Source organism: Anomaloglossus baeobatrachus, chromosome 4 (genome assembly GCF_048569485.1).
Source record: "Anomaloglossus baeobatrachus isolate aAnoBae1 chromosome 4, aAnoBae1.hap1, whole genome shotgun sequence".
In the NCBI taxonomy this organism is placed as follows: domain Eukaryota; kingdom Metazoa; phylum Chordata; class Amphibia; order Anura; family Aromobatidae; genus Anomaloglossus; species Anomaloglossus baeobatrachus.
In genome coordinates this window covers 184,678,378-184,699,228 of record NC_134356.1, presented here as the reverse complement: position 1 = coordinate 184,699,228, position 20,851 = coordinate 184,678,378, and the positions used below count along the sequence as shown (strand labels likewise).

Below are 20,851 nucleotides of genomic sequence, written 5' to 3'. Positions count from 1 at the left end.
GTACATGTTTTGTTTTTTTTATTTGGGGTGCACAAAAAAAAAGCAAAAACTAGAGCAACAATTATGTACCTGATTAGCCAATCACGTAGCTGATCAGCACTTGGCGGCAGGCAGGTGGGGGGGGAGAGGGAGTGGAAGATGCGATTGGGGATAGTTAGAAAAGAGCCACGAACAATACTTACAGGATGGATCAGAACAGCGGCAGATTGGGGGGCGGCAGATGGGGGGGCAGCGGCATATAAAGGGAGCATCTGTGAATGTGAGACGGCGGCGGCTGGGATAGGGTGGGGGCGGATGGGAGAGGGCGCAGTGGATGCAGGAGCGACAGAGGATGGGGGGGAAGGGGGGATGGCAGGGAAGGGGAGTGGGAGGTGAGATTGGGGACAGTTACCCTACAGGATGGATCAAGGCAGCAGGATCACAGCAGATGAAGGAGGCAGCAGATCGGGGAGGGTGAGAGGTGGGAGAGGGAGCGCAGCGCAGATCACGGGGGAGACAGGTGAGCAGAGCACAGATCACGGGTTGAGAGGTGAGCAGAGCGCAGATCACGGGGGTGACAGGTGAGGGAGCACAGATCACGGGGGTGACAGGTGAGGGAGCACAGATCACGGGGGTGACAGGTGAGGGAGCACAGATCACGGGGGTGACAGGGGAGGGAGCACACATCACGGGGGTGACAGGTGAGGGAGCACATATCACGGGGGTGACAGGTGAGGGAGCACACATCACGGGGGTGACAGGGGAGGGAGCACACATCACGGCGGTGACAGGTGAGGGAGCACACATCACGGGGGTGACAGGTGAGGGAGCACAGATCACGGGGGTGACAGGTGAGGGAGCACACATCACGGCGGTGACAGGGGAGGGAGCACACATCACGGCGGTGACAGGTGAGGGAGCACACATCACGGCGGTGACAGGGGAGGGAGCACACATCACGGGGGTGACAGGGGAGGGAGCACACATCACGGGGGTGACAGGTGAGGGAGCAAACATCACGGCGGTGACAGGGGAGGGAGCACACATCACGGGGGTGACAGGGGAGGGAGCACACATCACGGCGGTGACAGGGGAGGGAGCACACATCACGGCGGTGACAGGGGAGGGAGCACACATCACGGCGGTGACAGGGGAGGGAGCACACATCACGGCGGTGACAGGGGAGGGAGCACACATCACGGCGGTGACAGGGGAGGGAGCACACATCACGGCGGTGACAGGTGAGGGAGCACACATCACAGCGGTGACAGGGGAGGGAGCACACATCACGGCGGTGACAGGGGAGGGAGCACACATCACGGCGGTGACAGGTGTGGGAGCACACATCACGGGGGTGACAGGGGAGGGAGCACACATCACGAGGTGACAGGTGAGGGAGCACACATCACGGGGTGACAGGTGAGGGAGCACACATCACGGCGGTGACAGGGGAGGGAGCACACATCACGGGGGTGACAGGGGAGGGAGCACACATCACGGCGGTGACAGGGGAGGGAGCACACATCACGGCGGTGACAGGGGAGGGAGCACACATCACGGCGGTGACAGGGGAGGGAGCACACATCACGGCGGTGACAGGGGAGGGAGCACACATCACGGCGGTGACAGGGGAGGGAGCACACATCACGGCGGTGACAGGGGAGGGAGCACACATCACGGCGGTGACAGGGGAGGGAGCACACATCACGGCGGTGACAGGGGAGGGAGCACACATCACGGGGGTGACAGGGGAGGGAGCACACATCACGGGGGTGACAGGGGAGGGGGCGGGTAGCTGACCAGGGGGGTGAGAGGTGGGGGGAGCGTGCAGCACATCACATAGGGTAGGGGGCGAGCAGCACATCACGGAGGGGAGGGGGCGAGAAGCACATCACGGAGGGGAGGGGGCGGGCACCGATCACGAGGGGGAGGGGCCAGGCAGCAGATCGGAGGGAGCGGTGGCACTATGACAGATGGAGGAGGACAGGGATCGCGCAGCACATCACATCATGGAGGTGAGGGGGCGGGCACCGATCACGAGGGGGAGGGGCCGGGCAACAGATCGGAGGGAGCGGTGGCACTATGACAGATGGAGGAGGACAGGGATCGCGCAGCACATCACATCACGGAGGTGAGGGGGCGGGCACCGATCACGAGGGGGAGGGGCCGGGCAGCAGATCGGAGGGAGCGGTGGCACTATGACAGATGGAGGAGGACAGGGATCGCGCAACACATCACATGACGGAGGTGAGGGGGCGGGCACCGATCACGAGGGGGAGGGGCCGGGCAGCAGATCGGAGGGAGCGGTGGCACTGTGGCAGATGGAGGGCGGCGGCGGCAGCGGATCGGGAGGTGTGGGGGTGAGGGTGCGGGCAGCAGATACAAGGGGTGGGGGTGCAGGCAGGAGATCGGGGAGACAGGTGGCAGATCGCGGAGGGCAGCGGATCGGGAGGCTTTTCGCCGGTTTCATACAGTGCAATGGCAGCGCGGCAACTTCCGGGTCCCATGCTCTGGTCTCATAACAGCATGGGACCGGAGCTTGTCGCCCTGCCATTGCACTGTGTACACTCACTGTGCTGGCGTGCTGCAGGGACGACAAGTGAAGCTGATGGGGTGGTCACCGGTAACACGTCCACTGTGATTGAAGAAAACGGTCACAAGGCCGATCTCTCCAATCAGAGCTACTGGAGCTGGGGGAGGGTGATCCAGTGAGGTCACCCAGCTCCAGCCAATGGCCAGTGCTACAGCTGCACTGGCCAGGGCTGGATTTCAATGTTTCAGTCATTTTAAATGGCTGGAACATTACAGTGGCTGTGATTGGTTAAGCGGCGTTCGTCAGCCAATCACAGCCTCCGTAGGTCCGGGGAGGAGGCACCACCCCTCCTGAGGTCAGGAACAGGTCCCCTCCTCCCCGAATCTGCGGTTTATGTTAACATATTGCAGTCACCGGAGGCTCCGGTGCCGCGATTCCGCCATGACGGAAAGATCCGTCCTTGGTCGTTAAGGCCCAGGGCACAAGGACGGATCTTTCCGTCCATGGTCGTGAAGGGGTTAATATAAGAGCCCACTGGTGGTGGCCACAGCTTATAGGCCCCAAATCTGCTGACAGATTCCCATTAATAAGTATGCAACAATATATATCACGAGTGCTACATCATGCAGAAACGTGGACAAGGAAACAAAGAAAAAAAGCTCTGCATGTAGTCATGTGCACACCGAAAAAAATTAAATCAATAGTGACATAAATTATAAACTCATTTTATTAAATGCCAACCACCCCTATAGGGTGTGGTTTTCATAATTGCTATTTTTAAATTATTTTAATGTTTGTGGTAGGCATTTATTAAAATGAGTTTATAATTTGTCATTATTTCATTTCTACTGGTGTGCACATGACTACATACAGAGCTTTTTTCCTTTGTTTCCTTATTCCTTTAGTTTGAACATTTTTTACATTTTATATAGAATTATATAAGATTGCAAAAGTGAGAACTTCTGGTTTTGGTAAAATTTGTGAACTACATCTGCCATTTTGAAGAATTTGGCGCAAAAGAAAAAAAACAAATACCACAAGATACAACAGGAAAATTTACTTAAAAAAAGGCAATAGATGAACTGGATCTTATAGGGAACCAATCACCAGGATTTTCGTACAGAACCTAAAGCCAGTGCTATGCTGGCACTATCAGGCTGATTCTATACACACCTTTTAGTGTTCAGCTCAGATGTATAGGTTTAGAAATCCAAGAAATCAGCAGCTTCTTGAGTGACAGCAGCTGAGGTTCAGATAATATCAGGGGGGGGTGGAATGCATAGTTATCCCCTCCCTCTGTTAGAATTAGCATAAGTATTATACAATCAACTTACAGGACCTGTGGTAAGGTCATACCCATGTGACCAGAAGGGGCGGGGCCTCAGCTAACAAAGCTGATATCAGGAGGCAACATTTTCTGTTGGCTGAGGCCCCACCGCTTCTGGTCACATGAGTATGACCTACATAGGGATTCTATCATACTGCCGCATTAAAAATGCAATCCTGCTTTTCATTGGAATACATATACCGTACATTACATCTAGCACTGGCTGCAGTGGTCCTGTGGCTTTAAGCAGCGCATCGTGCAGAAGCATGCATATAAATTATGGAGCCCCATAGCAAAAAATCTTACTAAACCTCCCCCCCTCCCCCAAAAAAACCTAAACAATTAATTTTTGGCTTGGTCACACAACTTTGCAGCCCTTACAATGTAATTTTCCTCCTACTGAAGCTCCTAGAATCCCCTTTCATTACACCTATAAATTGTGACAAAATTCTGCTGTTTAGGTACCTTAGAGGCTCTACAAATGCAACATGGTATCCGCAATCTTTTTCAGACACATTTGCTTTCCAAAATTCAAATATTGCTCCTTCCATTCTGAGCTCTCCTATTTGTCCAAACCGAGGTTTCTGACTAAATGTGGGGTATCAGCGTGCTCAGAAAAAAGTGTGTAGCAAACTGTAGGGTCCACTTTTTGGCGTTACCTCTTGAAAAGGTGCGAAATTTGGTGCTAAAGCAACATTTTTGTGAAAAAAATGAAAATTTCCAATATGACAGCCTAATGTTATCAAATTCTGTGAAGTACCTGTGGGTTCAAAATGCTCACTATACCCCTAGATAAAATCCTTGAGGGGTCTAGTTTCCAAAATGGGGTCACTTTTGGGAGGTTTCTGCTGTATAGGTACCTTAGAGCCCCGGCCTATGCAACATAGTGCCCGCAATCTATTTCACCCAAATATGTGTTCCAAAATTAAAATATTGCTCCTTCTGTTCCAGGCCCTCTCATTTGTCCAAAAAGAAGTTTCTGACCATATGTCGGGTATCAGCGCGCTCACAAGAAACTGGGTAACAAATTTTGTGGTCCATATTGTTCTTATTTCTTCTAAAAGTGAATAAATTGGGGCTAGAGCAACAGTTTCAGGTAAAATGCTGATTTTTGATTTTTTTCATTCCACATCGCTTTAGTTGCTGTGAAGCACCTGAAGGGTTAATAAAGTTCTTGGATGTGATTTTGAGTACTTTAAAGGCTGTAGTTTTTAGAATGGTGTCACTTTTGGGTATTTTCTATCACCTAGGCCTCTCAAAGTCACTTCAAAATGTAATGCGGTCCCTAACAAAAATGGTTTTATAAATTGTTGAATAAAAATGGGAAATTGCTGATGAACTTTGAACCTTTATAACTTCCTAACCCCAAAAACGTTTGTTTAAAAAAAATTGCACTGATGTAAAGTAGACATGTGGGAAATGTAATTTATTAACTATTTTGTGTGACATACAAATTAAAAGTTTAAAAATAACAAAATTTTCAAAATTTTGCCAAATTTCTAATTTTTTTCACAAATAAAAGCAAAAAAATATCATCTTAAATTTACCACTATCATTAAGTATAATATGTCATGAAAAAACAATGTCAGAAGAACTGGGGGGCGAGGCCTCAGCCAACATAGCTGATACGAGGAAGCAACATTATTTTTCTGTTCGCTGAGGCCCCGCCCCTTCTGGTGAAATGGGTATGACATCAGCACAGGTCCTTCTAGCCACTTAGGGGGAGAACGGACAGGCAAAGGAGGGGAATCACTATAAAAAAAACACACCTCAGCTATCAGCTGTTCGGCAGCTGCTGCCATTCAAAAGCTGCTCATTTTACAAACTTTACTTGCTTGTGTTTCAAAACTTATACATCCTAGCTGACAACTAAAGAATGAGCCTGATAGTGCCAGTATACTACTGGCTTTAGGTTATATAGTAAAATCCTGCTGATTGGGGTGCTTTAAGTACAAAATTGGCTTTTTGCTTAAGGGGCTAAAGCGGGCTTTACACATTGCGACATCGCTAGCGGTAGCACCCGCCCATGTCGGTGGCGCGTCACGGAGTGATCACTGCCGTAGCAAACACTTATCGCTAAGGCAGTGTCACGTGCAATTACCTCTTCACTGACGTCGCTGTGGCTGCCAAACAATCTCTCCATTAAGGGGGAGGTTTGTTCGGCGTCACAGCGGCCGCCAAATAGAAGCGGAGGGGCGGAGATGAGCGGGTCGAACATCCCGTCCACCTCCTTCCTTCTTCATTGCCGGCGGCCGCAGGTACGGTGATGTTCCTCGTTCCTGCGGTGTCACACATAGCGATGTGTGCTGCCGCAGGAACGACGAACAACCTGCGTCCTGCAACAGCAACGATAATCGGGATTAGAACGACATGTCAACGATCAGGTGAGTAATTTTGATCGTTAACGGTCGTTCGTGCGTTTCACACGCAACGACGTCGCTAATGATGCCGGATATGCGTCACGAATTCTGTGACCCCAACGACATCTCATTAGAGATGTCGTTGCATGTAAAGCCCGCTTAACTAATGGTTAAGTCCTTTTCAAGGGTTCAAGAGGACCAATGAAAAGACTAGACCATACAATGCATTGCACATTATTATTTACTGTAAAATAGCTTGAAAAGGGTTGATTTAGCAAAATAAAATTTTTACCAGGGAACTAAAAATGTAAAAAAAAATATCAGCGATATTAACCTACCAGTACCCACCTGAATCCAGCACAGGCTGCTCTATGGTCTGTATAGAGATAGGAAGTAGCAGCCCCCATACAGCGGTGGATTCCGCGTCTGACAGCTCACACAGCGTGTTCCCTCACACATGTGCTACTGAGGAAGGTCCACATAGGACCAAAAACGTTTTTGTTACGCACATGAATAAATTTTTCTTCAAATCATCTTGGGAGTGCCTTGTATACTACTCACTGTTTGGCTTTGGAACCTGAAGTGCACCCCAGTATCTCCTTGATGCATATATAGGAAGTGCCATTCTCTTCTTGCTGTATAGAGATAGGAAGCAGTGATGTCACTGTTTTTTCCAGTCACTGGACCGCTCAGGCCTGTGATTGTGATTGGTTGCAGTGGTTAGGTGACTTGAGCAGTGCATTATCGAATGTTTTAGCATGACGCCAATGGTGGCAGACCACATGCCTGCTATGGGGCCCTAAGTTGAGGAGGCCTGCTGCCAGCATCGGAGCCCGTTCCCCTCCCTCGCCCATTCAACTGTGTCAGCATCCTGGGTTCCAACACAGTTGAAAGCAACTATGAAAGAGGGAGAGCTCCGCTGACTCTTCATCATTCTCCCTTGCTAAGTGACATCTCTACAGCATGCCCGCTGTGCGGAGATGAGCAGAGCTGCTCTCACCACGGAGACTGGAGCAGCGGGGGAATTACAGGAGGTGAGTATTTTTTTAATAAATTAATACACTGATGGACATAATACTATATCCATGACTATGGGGTGGGCATATTATATATAGAATTATGTGGTGCACTATTTTATATGGAGGACTATGGGGGGTGCATTATACTATATGAAGGACTATAGGGTATGCATTTTACTATATGGAGGACTACGGGGTGTGCATTATACTATATGAAGGACTATAGGGTATGCATTTTACTATATGGAGGACTACGGGGTGTGCATTATCCTACATGGAGGAAAATGGGGTACATTATATAATATGGAGGACGATGGAGGGGGAATTATACTATATTGAGGAGTATGGGGTGCATTACATTATATGAAGAACTATGAGGCATGCATTATACTATATGGAGGACTATTGGGAGTGCATTATTCTATATGGAGGGCTATGTGGAGACCATTATACTATTTGGAGGGCTATAAGAGAGCCTTTAGGCTATGTGCGCACTTTGCGTCGAGGTAGTTGCAGTTAAAAAAGCATCCTCTTGCAGAAAGGACAATGCTTTTGGCTTTAAAAATGCATGTAAAACGCAAAGAAAGTAGCCTATGCGCACCTTGAGGTTTTCATGAGTTTTTAGTCCTTTTCCGGTGCTTTTAGAAACGCTGCAGTTTTGTTTTAAATTGAACGGATGGGAAACGCAGCCAAAATGGCAAAAACAATTGACATGTTGCTTCTTTAAACGCTGAGTTTTTGCCCAAATTTATGCAAATTAAATGCAGCGTTTTGAACAGCAAAGTGCGCACAAGAAAGCTCAATGTCCCATTGACTTTGCTTGAAAAGCATAATGTAAGCATTTTGGCATGAAAACGCTGTAGTTGAAAAAGCAGTGGAAAAGCAGGTAAAAAAGCAAAGTGTGCACATAGCCCTCCATAAAGTATAAGACTATTTGAGGGCCATTATACTCTATGAATGCAATTATAGAGTGTGAAGATTTGTATGGGGTCTATTATACTGTATGGAGGCTGTGAGGGGGTTTACCATACTTTACTAGGGTAGCTGAGGGGGGAGGGTATAGTAGGGTGATCATACTGTGTGTGTGGAGGGTTTTGAGGAGAAATTCATGGTGGGGGTATCATACAGTGTTTGTAGTGCACTTCTGTTGGCATCCCAATTTATAGGTGTAATGAAAGGGGATTCTAAGGGCTTCAGTAGGAGGAAAATTACATTGTAAGGGCTGCAAAATTGTGATATATGCCCTTCTGTCACCAAGCCAAAAATTATTAATTTATTTCTTTTTTGGTGGGGAGGGTTAATAAGATTATTTTGCTATGGGGCTCCATAATTTATATGCATGCTCCTGCATGATGTGCTGCTTCAAGCCACTGGACCACTGCAGCCAGTGCTAGATGTAATGTACAGTATACAGTATGTATTCCAATGAAAAGTAGGATTGCATTTTACATGCATTGTGCTAGGTATGTAGCTTATGTAGTTGTAAGAGCAACACCTGGCGGCAGTATGATAGAAGCCCTCTGTAGGTAATAGTGGCTTGAAGTACTGAGCAGAATAACAAAATGTAAAATGATTAAAAAGCACTTAATTCAGCTCAACTCCGGTTATAAATGGGGTATCAGCCCATCCAATCCATAGATATTGATTTGCAAACATAGTTTGGTATTTGTGCCATACAAAGAAAAGATAAGCGTGCAAACAAAGTCTACATTTCGTATCTGTCCTGATGACTTTGATCTTTTCTAGACAGAGCCACGTTAAGGATGAGGAAGCTGAGGTGATGTAGTTGTCACCCCGTATATATGATTACTTCTTTCATGAGTATTTATTAATAATTAATAAGGTGGTGTTGGTTGAGGTTACATGAGAAGATCTTAGGCCTTTTATGCATTATTTATCACTAGCAGAAATGGATGAAGACAAAGTGCACGGAAAGGTACACTGTCACACAGTGTTTAGCCTTTACACGAAATAAAGGAATAGCATAAGATATTGCAGCTGCCTATGGATGAACTGCAAAGAAAATTAACCCAAAGGTATGAAGACAGACCTCGGAAGGTGAGGTTTAAGATTTCCTCAGCATATAGTGGCCGTGTGCTAAAACAGGTGTTTGAGGACGGCCAAGAACTGGAGTCCCCGGATGAAGAGTATCCGCACAGTTTCCTACATGATAGCTTTGAGTCCTCTGAACATTACTACAACCATGGAGAAACACATTCACAATACTACCCAACGGCCCGTCTGACAGCTCAGAGAATAAGTGTTTTCAGAGATGGCACCTCTTACAGATTAGCTGGAGACCCCATGTTTTCTGGATGCCAAGGAGTGGGCAAGAGTGTAAGTATTGTAGCTGTGCTTTTATTTATTTGCAGTGGTTACTTTCTTTAAATTCTTGAAACATATATACAGTTTTCCCTTTTTCTGTTTCAACCTGTGGGATAAATTCAAAGTCATACATATTAAGTGTACGTTTACCCCTGTAGTCACACACTGTGGAAATACCATGTTTGTTTTCCACTGTGATTTCCAGATATTTATGTAATTTTGCAAAGAAAACTTGATGTGTGCTTCAATGTGTAAGGCTGAGAACGCACTTTGGGTTTTTACCTGCGTTTCTGCAGCGTTTTGAGCTGCAGCGTTTTCATGCTAAAAGGCATGCATTTTGGTTTTCCATGATAGTCAATGTAAAATGTTGATTTTCAGACCGCACTTTGCGTTTTGAAATGCTGCGTTTAATTTGCATATATTGTGGCAAAAACCATGCGCTCAAAGAAGCAGCATGTCAATTGTTTTTGCCATTTTGGGTGTGTTTTGCTAACATTGAAGTCAATGAGAAATGGCAAAAACCAAGAATCCTTCATATTCCCGCGTTTTGCCTGCTTTTTCAGTGCAGAAAACATGCTTTTTGGCCATTAAAATAATGATTTGATATGTCCCTTTACACACACACAAAATCGGACAATTAAATTTATGAAAAATATGCATTTATTGCTATATTTCCGAAAAAATTTATATTACCGCTATAATTTTATGAATTATATCTATTTTTTAAATTTTTCCCATTAATATAGATTTTTTTCCTTTTTTTTAACTTTTTTTATCCTTTTTGACTGTTTAAACTTTATTAGGCAGTCTCTTGATGTTCAAAACGCATCTGTCAAACGCAGGAGTAAACGCATGTAAAAAGCGCTGAAAACGCATCAAAAATTCGGTAAATACGCATGCGTTTTCAGCGCTAAATTTCAGAAAAAGGCAACTTTGGTCAAATCAATTAAGCCCAAAACGTGCGTTATGAACTGCAAGTAGGTGAACGCAAAGTGGGGCCCTAGCCTTAATCTTGTTATTTCTAGGCTGAGGTTACACATTTCATAGAAATAAGATCAAAACTGATCAAAATCTGAACATTGAAGTACAGTGATCTGAAATTCGTGGAAAGCGTTGTTCCTTTTTTATCTAATGTGCCCACTGGGGTGACAGAAACAAGGGCAAAGTATTGTTGTTTGTTTTTTTTTACCTGGGAGATAAGGCAACCCTGAGGCGTCTTTTGCCATAAGGAAAGTGGCATCCAGGCAGCCAAAGATGCACGCTTAACCAATCTGATCAGAGGGGTTTTTCAAGAACAAAGTTCATTTTAATCAATAGATCTTGGAATAATAGTAATTTCCACAATTGGATGTGTTATATAAAATGTCCTGTGCTGAGATAATCATATATATTTGTCCCTGATATGTACTGTGTAATGGATGTGTCTGACCGTACATGGTCTGATCATACCACATCTCCTGGGTAGGGGAGGAAAGAAAAAAGTATAAAGAAATTATAGGATGGGATCGCAAATTATTATTTCTTTGAGGTAAAACATTTTTTTAAAAACAGATAGGAAAATGTTTTACCTCGCAAAAAGAATCAGTTGTGATCCCATGTTGTAATGTCTTTTCTCTCTTTTTTTTTTTTTTCTCCCCAGTCCAGGAGATATGGTATGATCAAACCATGTCCCTGTACAGTCAGACACACCCATTACACAGTACATAGCAGGGCACACATATAAGATCTCAGCACAGGAACATTTTTATTTTTTTTAAATACTTCTAATTTTGGAAATAATTATTAGATCTATTGATTAAAATTAACTTTTTTTTTTTCATGCGACAACCCTTTTAATGCACAGTTTTCCCAGCAGCTTGCAAAGTACGACTTTAGCTATGACATCAGTCTAAGATGGGCTCCATGGTATTATAATGCATTGGAATCATCACCTTTCTTGATTGCAGCAGTGTGAGAGATAATTAATTTACATTATATTATTATTATTTATTATTATAGCGCCATCAATTCCATGGCGCTTTACATGTGAAAGGGGTATACATAATAGGGACAAGTACAATAATCATAAACAATACAAAACACAGACAGGTACAGGAGGAGAGAGGTCCCTGCCCGCGAGGGCTCACAGTCTACAAGGGATAGGTGAGGATACAGAAGGTTTGGGTAGAGGTGATTGTACGGCGCTGTATCAGACTGAGGGTTACGGCATGTTGTAGGCTTCTCGGAAGAGATGGGTCTTCAGGTTCCTTTTGAAGCTTGTCAAGGTAGGTGAGAGTCTCATGTGTTGAGGCAGAGCATTCCAGAGTATGGGGGAGGCACGGGAGAAATCTTGGATGCGATGGTTGAAAGAGGAGATGAGAGGGGAGTAGAGAAGGAGATCTTGTGAGGATCGAAGGTTACGTGCAGGTAAGTACCGGGAGAATAGGTCAGAGATGTAGGGAGGAGACAGGTTGTGGATGGCTTTGTAGGTCATGGTTAGGGTTTTGAACTGGAGTCGTTGGGCAATGGGAAGCCAGTGAAGGGATTGGCAGAGAGGAGAGGTCGGGGAGTAGCGGGGGGACAGGTGGATTAGCCGGGCAGCATAGTTTAGAATAGATTGTAGGGGTGCGAGACTGTTAGAAGGGAGGCCACAGAGCAGGATGTTGCAATAATCCAGGCGGGAGATAATAAGGGCATGCACTAGGGTTTTTGCAGCTTCTTGGGAAAGGAATGTACACATTTACCACATTGCAATTGTACAGTGTGTTGGCTGTTGTGCATATTTTGTGTTAATAAAACTGATCTCAGTAAAATCATGTGTACACTATTTTGCCATTTTTCACTGTATTTTTGCAGTGGTTTTTCAGATGTCATGAATTCTGCTAACCCCCTAATTGTGTATATATGTTCCATAACTTAATCTTTGCACATGGCTATCACATTACAAAAGTCTTAACGCACCACTCCAGGGTTTGGTTTTTTTATTCACTACTTGATTGCAGCTTTTAATCCTCTGCACTCACCCTCAGGTGTCTTCATCTGTTAGCCGCATCACTTCTGTTGATCTTTGGTGATTTGTGACCTACTGGCTACTCCAAAGTTTCATGGAATGCGCCTGAAGACACAACTCAATATAAGTCTATGAGAGCCTTGTTCTGGCATTGGGAGCTTGTGATAAAACTTTGTACTTCCAGCCAGTCAGAAGTTACTGTCACAAGATGGCACCGCGGGAGCGGAGAAGGATGAAACGCCGGAGGGTGCATGTAAGATAGGGGTTAGGGAACTTAGATTTATAGCACCTCTCCAGGACTGAAAAAAAGAAAAAGAGCCATTTCACATCCTACATGCAGGGGTAAAACTGCAAATAAAGTCAAGGGGAAATGGGAAAAATAATATGGATGTGCACAATTAAAGTAATGAAGTAATGATAATGAAATCTACTACATACCATAATCGCTTTACCATGATTTTTTTTTCAGACTTCTGATGTCATAGACTTTGGCAAGATTATAATTTACACCAGTAATTTAAAGATTATAAGAACTCCTGTTATTAACACAGAAGTGACAGAAGATACAAAGTGGTCGCCAAGAGAAGGACAGCGAGCGGGTCAGAGAGAGTTAAGTCATACAGCTATGAAGAGCAGTGAGAACAGTCTGGTACAACAGCCCACCCAGGTGAGAAATAGGAAAGAAGCAAACTGCTACCACTCAGAGCTCTTACATAAAGTATGGGGGTAACACCAAAACAGCCGCATGAAAATCATAGGAGCAAAAGAATATGTGGCTAAGCACAAACCAGTAATAAAACTATTCTGGGAACTACCTTATCATGGGCATAGCTATTCATAGCGCTGCTGTGGGGCCCAGCTCAACTGCTAAATGAAGAGAACAGACAGATATGTAGAAGGAAGCTGTCAGCACTTTTTACATATGGAACTAGTGGTCTATCTGTATAGACCCCCAATATAAATTATACTTTCTTTTTAATATAGAGATTGGATGTGCCACTCATGAGAGCCCTGACCCCAATTCAAATAATACTGTGAATGTATAGTTTAAAGGGGTGCTTCAGGGAGATGAAAAAAAATATTCTAATGACTATGCCCTCATACTATAAAGATGGGATGCACAGTGCTTTTCCCCATCCTCACAGTACCTACAATTCAGTGGGACACAGGAGCTGCTCCTTGGTGCTCCACCTCCCTTCTGAGACCATACATCACACATCAGGGGTGTGGCCTGCTCCTGCATGCTAGTAGCTACCAGCTCCCTGCTCATATTTGTTTCCCTGTGGTCTGAGAACAGGCCACGCCCCCTGTCAGGTGTGATGTAACTTACTATGTACCAGAAGAGAGGGGGAGCACCAAGGAGCAGCTCCAGGGTCACACTGAATTACAGTTAGTGTGAGAATGGGGAACAGCACTATGGATTTCATCTTTAGATTATGAGTGCATGGCAAGTAGAATATTTTTTTTTATCTCCTTGGAGTACCTCTTTAACTTAATATTTTAGTAAATATTAATTTTGATTTTTTTTTATAAAAAGTCTAGTACCTTATACTGATTGACATGTCTATAAAGCTGAGAGGAAAAGCTGTGTCATATATAATTTCAAGTGCCTGCACACTGAAATTGGATGAGCACAGCGATATACTTACAGTTTCAGTGCGTGAATGAACACAATGTGGCTGAAGGGGCGCCCCCTGACACCTGCCTCCTGCCTGTCTGCAACTTAGGAGTGTTGCGAGTGAACATCTTCAATGAGGAGAGAAAGGGCTTTTTATCTTGTGGCTGCTGTCTGTTCACATTAACAGTGTTCGCCCACAGGTAGAAACAAGTAAAATGATATGATACAGCATTGGCTCTTAGCTTCAGAGACATATGAATCACTATACTGGCTTTAATAAGCAAATAGGAGACCATGATGGTGTACCAAGGCATAGGCCATGCCAAGGATGCACAGAAACACCCTCATTTGCATATCAACTAAAATATTAAGAAACTATACATGGGTATTATGATCTAAATAGGGGTTATGTCCCCTATATAAATGTTTAGGCAATTGAATTGCCATTTTGGGGGTGCAAGACTCCCTTTAAAGATTCAGTAACTCTGCAATCCTAGAGAGATAATCATATGATCATCAGGTCCAATATAGACAGTGCCATTGTTGCGTTGTCTATTCACTACACCTCGCTCATTGAGCACTACATAAGCTGTAGAAGATGCTTCTGTCTCCTCTTCAGGAACTTCTCTCTGGGGCCTGAACTGCTCCTGCTAGATTGCAGAATAAAGAGCATTAATCCTGAGACCAATACATTTACTAGGGCAAGGGATTAAAGCCCAATGTACATCATACCCTTATAGCAGAGAATCATTCTAATATTGCACTTTGCCATAGATTTACAGTGTGATGACAGCGCCGCAGACATTGCTATTCAACCCTATAGATGCCAAAAACAATAGTGACTGTGGTATATTTTTGGTTTGATAGAAGTAGTATGTGCCCTATGCTGTCCTCCTATGGACACTATAGCGATACATGTAGTACTGTATTACATCAGTACTACAATACATTATATAAATTGCTCACAAGATCAAGTTTGTAAAAATATGTTACCAAAGTTAATCTGTAAGTTATGTCTACCCCAAAAAAAGACTTTCTGCACAAAACAGCCTCTTGTACCTGTTACTAATGTAAAGAGATTAAAGGATAATTTCCGTGATTAAATGTTGTTATCACCTATTCACAGAATAGTTAACTGGTGAGGACTGGATTGTGGAACCGCCCTGATCTATACAATGGTGATCTGAAAAAATGCATTACAAAAAAATAATAATGTGCATCCACAGCCTTGAAAGGAGTCTATCAGCACAGAATGACTGGACAAAACAAGTACACTGTGCACCTCGGCCAGAACAAACATTTAAGTGCACCTTCCCACCTGCATTTTCTTTTCATCTATCTCTGCCCTTCTCTAAGGGGTAGTTTGCACACTACGACATCGCAAGCCGATGCTGCGATGCCAAGTGCGATAATCCCCGCCCCTGTCGCAGCAGTGATATGTGGTGATAGCTGGCGTAGCGAAAATTATCGCTACGCCAGCTTCACATGCACTCACCTTGCCCTGCGACGTCGCTCTGGCCGGCGACCCGCCTCCTTATTAAGGGGGCGGGCCGTGCGGCGTAATAGCGACGTCACACAACAGGCGGCCAATAGAAGCGGAGGGGCGAAAATGAGCGAGACGTAAACATCCCGCCCACCTCCTTCCTTCCGCATAGCCGTCGGGAGCCACGGTAACGCAGGTAGGAGATGTTCCTCGCTCCTGCGACTTCACACACAGCGATGTGTGCTGCCGCAGGAATGAGGAACAACATCGGACCGTCGCAGCAAGGTAATTATGGTTTTCGCCGACGCTACACCGATGATACGATTACGACGCTTTTGCACTCGTTAATCGTATCATCTAGGCTTTACACACTATGATGTCGAGAGCGACGTAGGAAGTGCGTCACTTTCCCCATGACCCCACCGACATCGCACCTGCGATGTCGTAGTGTGCAAATTACCCCTTACTCTATAAAGCCAAAGCTCTCAATCAAAATACAGAGAGTGTATGAAATAGAGGGAAAACAAGTAGGTGCACCTACATGTTTGGCCATGATGCACCGAGCCCTGTACTTGGTTTGAACAGTCATTCTTGCTGACAGACTCACTTTAAATGCCTAGTTCCATAAAGTACTGTACATGTATCACATATCCATTGGATAGATAAGTGGAGTATGCACCATTGATTCAATGGTCCTAAGACCCTGTTTTTTTTCCCTACACAACAACAGTGAGGAGAAGATTCATGGAAACAATGGTAACGCATATATTCTGCTACTCCTTTCAATGCCTAAGGGAGTTGATGGAAACAGCTAAGCACAGCACCCCTCTTTCTGCCAGGCCCATAGACATTGAGGTGTCTGGCGAGGTACATTTCTGACCACTGCTCCATTTAAACTCCATCTTACCACAATTGTGCTGCAAGGAGGAATAGTGGATTTAAGACATCCATTCTAGTAATTGGTATGGCTACCATCCTGTAGATCAGGCATCTCAAACTTTTTTTTTTCTTAAAGGGAATATGTCGGCAGGTTTTTACTAACTCATCTGAAAGGACCATAATGTAGGCAAGGAGATTCTAAATCCAATGGTGTGTCACGTAGCTTACTGGGTGCAGCTGTTCTGTCACAATCAAATAATTGAATTTTAAGCATGTAGGAGCTGCCCCGCCTACACCAGCCTCTCTATAGAAATTGTACATTGACCGTGAGATGTCAATCACATCAGGGGGGCGTGTTGTACTGTTGTTCAGAGTAGTCAGATAATCTGAGGTTAGGTACCAGGAGGACTCATAGTGGATTCCAGGAGTTTACAGAGACGTAGTCAGGTCACGATCCAGGGTCAAGTTTCCTGGAAGGCACATAATGAATAAAGGGAGTCAACTGGAACATGGTCAGGCAATGGTCTGAGGTGGAAATACCAGAAGTCACATCAAGTGTGGGGAGTAAGCAGAGGGGAGTCAAACTACACCCCGGGGGCAGTGAACAATGATCAGAACACAGAGGTATGCAGGCCACCAATGCTACTCACACAAAATGTACAACTGGCAGGGCTCTGGGAGAGGTTGCTCAGTTAAGAAGCAGAGCAATCACAGAGAAGAAGGAACACCTGAGCATCAGAGCACCTCCCAGAATCAGAACGGAAGCCTGCAGTGTCAATCAACTACTGACAGCTCAGTACACCAGGAAACAAACACAGCACCTCCCAGAATCAGAATGGAAGCCTGCAGTGTCAATCAACTACTGACAGCTCAGTACACCAGGAAACAAACACAGCAGAGCCTCTCGTTGTGTGTGAGATGCACTGCACAGAAAAATCATGACAGTAATAAGGCCATTAGAATATGTAAACAATAGCTCACACATAGATAAGAGAGGCACAGTTGCTTTTTTTATATCTCTTACAGCATGCTGCCCTCAGTTCAGGCTTCCTTCACATATCTGTGTCTCCAGCGATGTCCATTTTCACACGTACCGGAGACATGGACACACGTAGACAAAGTAAAATCAATGGGTCTGCACATACGTCCGTGTTGCCACACAAACCGTGTGTCGCACATACGTGTCCGTGTGCTGCACACACGTGTACGTGTGCTCCACATAGAGAGATGTTAATTTTTCTCCGGCAGCACAAGTGTCACACGGACCGCTCACTGATGTGATCTGTGTAACATCAGAGTGACACGTACCGGAAAAAACACAAGTGACATAAAAATAAAGAATTTTTATACTTACCAGTCTTCAGCGCTGCTGTCTCTGTCTCTGCTTCCATGCCCACTTATTATGCTCATTGCATATTCACTGCACTGAGCGCAGACCCGAAAGTAACAGAAGTGCAGGAGACAGCAGTGCTGGAGACAGGTAAGCATACCAGCTCATGCTGTCCATGTGTTATCCGGATGTCACACAGATATCACAGGGACAACACATGTAGAACACACACACGGACACACGCACACACATACGCACCTTCACCACAGACCGTGAAACACGTGTGTGTTTTACGCCGACATGTGAAAGAAGCCTTACATAGCAAAATACTGCTGACAGATTCCCTGGACCGCACCAGACAGACCAAGGAAATGCCTGGGCCATGACGTTGTCAGTTTTCTCCTTCCATACTAAAATGAAATGCCATATATCTCCCAATCTTCCTTTTTTGGTTCCTGATCCTAGTAGAACATTATGATATTTACAAAATAAGTCACTTATGTTGCTAAATATACTGTAGTTGTTGCTAGAGAAAGGATTGTGCAGCAAATGATCACTTCCATGAGAAGTGCCTCCTCAGCTGCATCTCACCAGCAACAAGAGGACACCTAACTGATGAGGCCAGCCTCAACATTTGAAAAGCACCGTCGTAGAATGCCTTTAATGTGTTTTTACAAATTCCAAGAGAATGGGCAGGATATTGTCATTCACATTGTCCCTTAACTGCATTTCAGGAAGAAGAGGAGGCCCACGAATGCTCACAGTGTAAGGGCTCTGGATGTGCACCTTGTTCTTTATGTCACGGGAGCAAGTTTTCTATGTTAGCCAACCGGTTTAAAGAGTCTTACCGTGCTCTCCGCTGTCCGGCTTGTGATGAGAACGGCTTGCAGGCTTGTCAGATGTGTACTGATGAAACAGAAGATTTTGGACGACCATTATCTCCTCGTCCGTAAAAAACACAGAATGTGTTAATAGAAGGGTAAAAAGCATTGGCAATAGAAATAAAAGTCTTTCCTTAACAGGTGGCGTACTCGTTTTAATATATAGAAATGTAGGAAATGCTTGGTCAATTGTTTAGGGAACAAGGACCAATGACTAGTTAGTCCACATAAACTGAAAGGAGTCTGTTACCCCTAAAACTAAAATGATAAAATTATTTAGAAAGTCCTACAGTCCTTAACCCCTTCAGCCCCCAGCCTGTTTTCACCTTAAAGACCCGGCCATTTTTTGCAATTCTGACCAGTGTCACTTTGACAGGTTATAACTCTGGAACGCTTCAACGGATCCTGGCGATTCTGAGATTGCTTTTTCGTGACATATTGTACTTCATGTCAATGGTAAATTTAGGCCGATATTTTTTGCGTTTATGTGTGAAAAGTTTGGAAATTTGGCGAACATTTTGAAAATTTCGCAATTTTCAAAATTTGAAATTTTATGCCCATAAATCTGTGAGATATGTCACACAAAATAGTTACTATGTAACATTTCCCACTTGTCTACTTTACACCAGCGCAATTTTCGAAACAAAATTTTTTTCCGTTAGGAAGTTAGAAGGGGTCAAAGTTCATCAGCAATTTTTCATTTTTCCAACAAAATTTACAAAAAAAATATTTTAGGTACCACATCACATTTGGAGTGACTTTGAGAGGCCGAGGTGACAGAAAATACCCAAAAGTGACCCCATTCTAAAATCTGCACTCCTCACACTGCTCAAAACCACATCTAAGAAGTTTATTAACCCTTTAGGAGCTTTATAGCAACCAAAGCAATGTGGAAGGAAAAAATGAAAATTTTACTTTTTTACACAAAAATGTTACTTTAGCCATAAAATTTAGCATTTTCACAAGGGTATCAGGAAAAATGCACCATAAAATTAATTGTGCAATTTCTCCTGAGTACACCGATATCTCATATGTGGGGGAAATCAATTGTTTTGGCGCACGGCAAGGCTCGGAAGAGAAGGAGCATCATTTGAATTTTTGAAAGCAAAATTGTCTGGAATAATTAGCAGATGTGATGTTGCGTTTGGAGACCCCCTGAGGTTCCTAAACAATGGAGCTCCCCCACAAGTGACCCCATTTTGGAAACTAGACCCCTCATGGAATTTATCTAGATGTTTATTGAGCACTTTGAACCTCTGGGGGCTTCACAAAAGTTAATAACTTTGAGCAATGAAAATAAAAAAAAAAAAAATTACCACGAAATTGTTACTTCAACCAGGTAGCTTTTTTTTTCACAAGGGTATCAGGAAAAATTGCAACATAAAATGTATTGTGCATTTTCTCCTGAGTACACAGATACCTCATATGTGGTGCAAATCAAATGTTTGGGCGCACAGCAGGGCTCGGAAGGCAAGGTGCGACAATTGACTTTTCAAACGCAAAATTGTCTGGAATCGTTAGTGGATGCCATGTTGTGTTTGGAGACCCCCTGAGGTGCCTAAACAATGGAGCTCCCCCACAAGTGACCCCATTTTGGAAACTAGACCCCTCATTGAATTTATCTAGATGTTTACTGAACACTTTGAACCCCTGGAGGCTTCACAAAAGTTAAGAACGTTCAGCCGTGAAAATATATATATTTTTTTTTTACCATGAAATTGTTATTTCAACAAGGTAGCTTTTTTTTCCACAAGGGTATCAGGAAAAAATGCACCATACAATGTATTGTGCAATTTCTCCTGAGTACACAGGTACCTCATATGTGGTGGAAAGTAATTGTCTGGGCACACAGCGGGGCTCAGAAGAGAAGGAGCGCCATTTCACAGCAAAATTGGTTGGAATTATTAGCGTACGCCATGTTGCGTTTGGAGACCCCCTGAGGTGCCTAAACAATGGAGCTCTCCCACAACTGACCTCATTTTGGAAACTAAACCCCCATGGCATAAATCTACATGGGTAATGAGCACTTTGAACCCTCACGTGCTTCATACATTGAGGCATAACAACAAAAAAGTACTTTTTTTTTTCCACAAAATGTTATTTTAGGCTCCATTTTTTAATTTGTACA

The 20,851-nt window shown here is 44.4% G+C and overlaps 1 protein-coding gene across 1 annotated transcript; it reads left to right on the top strand.

Moving 5' to 3' along the window:
- The first annotated feature begins 9,133 nt into the window (after positions 1-9,133).
- Positions 9,134-18,836, top strand: GRXCR2 (glutaredoxin and cysteine rich domain containing 2). Its single transcript, XM_075342340.1, has 3 exons — positions 9,134-9,555; positions 13,002-13,199; positions 18,577-18,836. The coding sequence occupies exons 1-3, from the start codon at positions 9,223-9,225 to the stop codon at positions 18,793-18,795; spliced, it is 750 nt and encodes a 249-aa protein (XP_075198455.1). The 5' UTR covers positions 9,134-9,222; the 3' UTR covers positions 18,796-18,836.
- Positions 18,837-20,851: the final 2,015 nt, after the last annotated feature.

What these genes read in the sequence shown, in the direction of transcription:
- GRXCR2 (XM_075342340.1), top strand. Translation starts at nt 9,223, where the DNA reads ATGGATGAACTGCAAAGAAAATTAACCCAAAGGTATGAAGACAGACCT. An exon ending in GCCAAGGAGTGGGCAAGAGT is followed by an intron (nt 9,556 to 13,001) that starts GTAAGTATTGTA and finishes TTTTTTTTTCAG; the next exon opens with ACTTCTGATGTCATAGACTT. An exon ending in TGGTACAACAGCCCACCCAG is followed by an intron (nt 13,200 to 18,576) that starts GTGAGAAATAGG and finishes ACTGCATTTCAG; the next exon opens with GAAGAAGAGGAGGCCCACGA.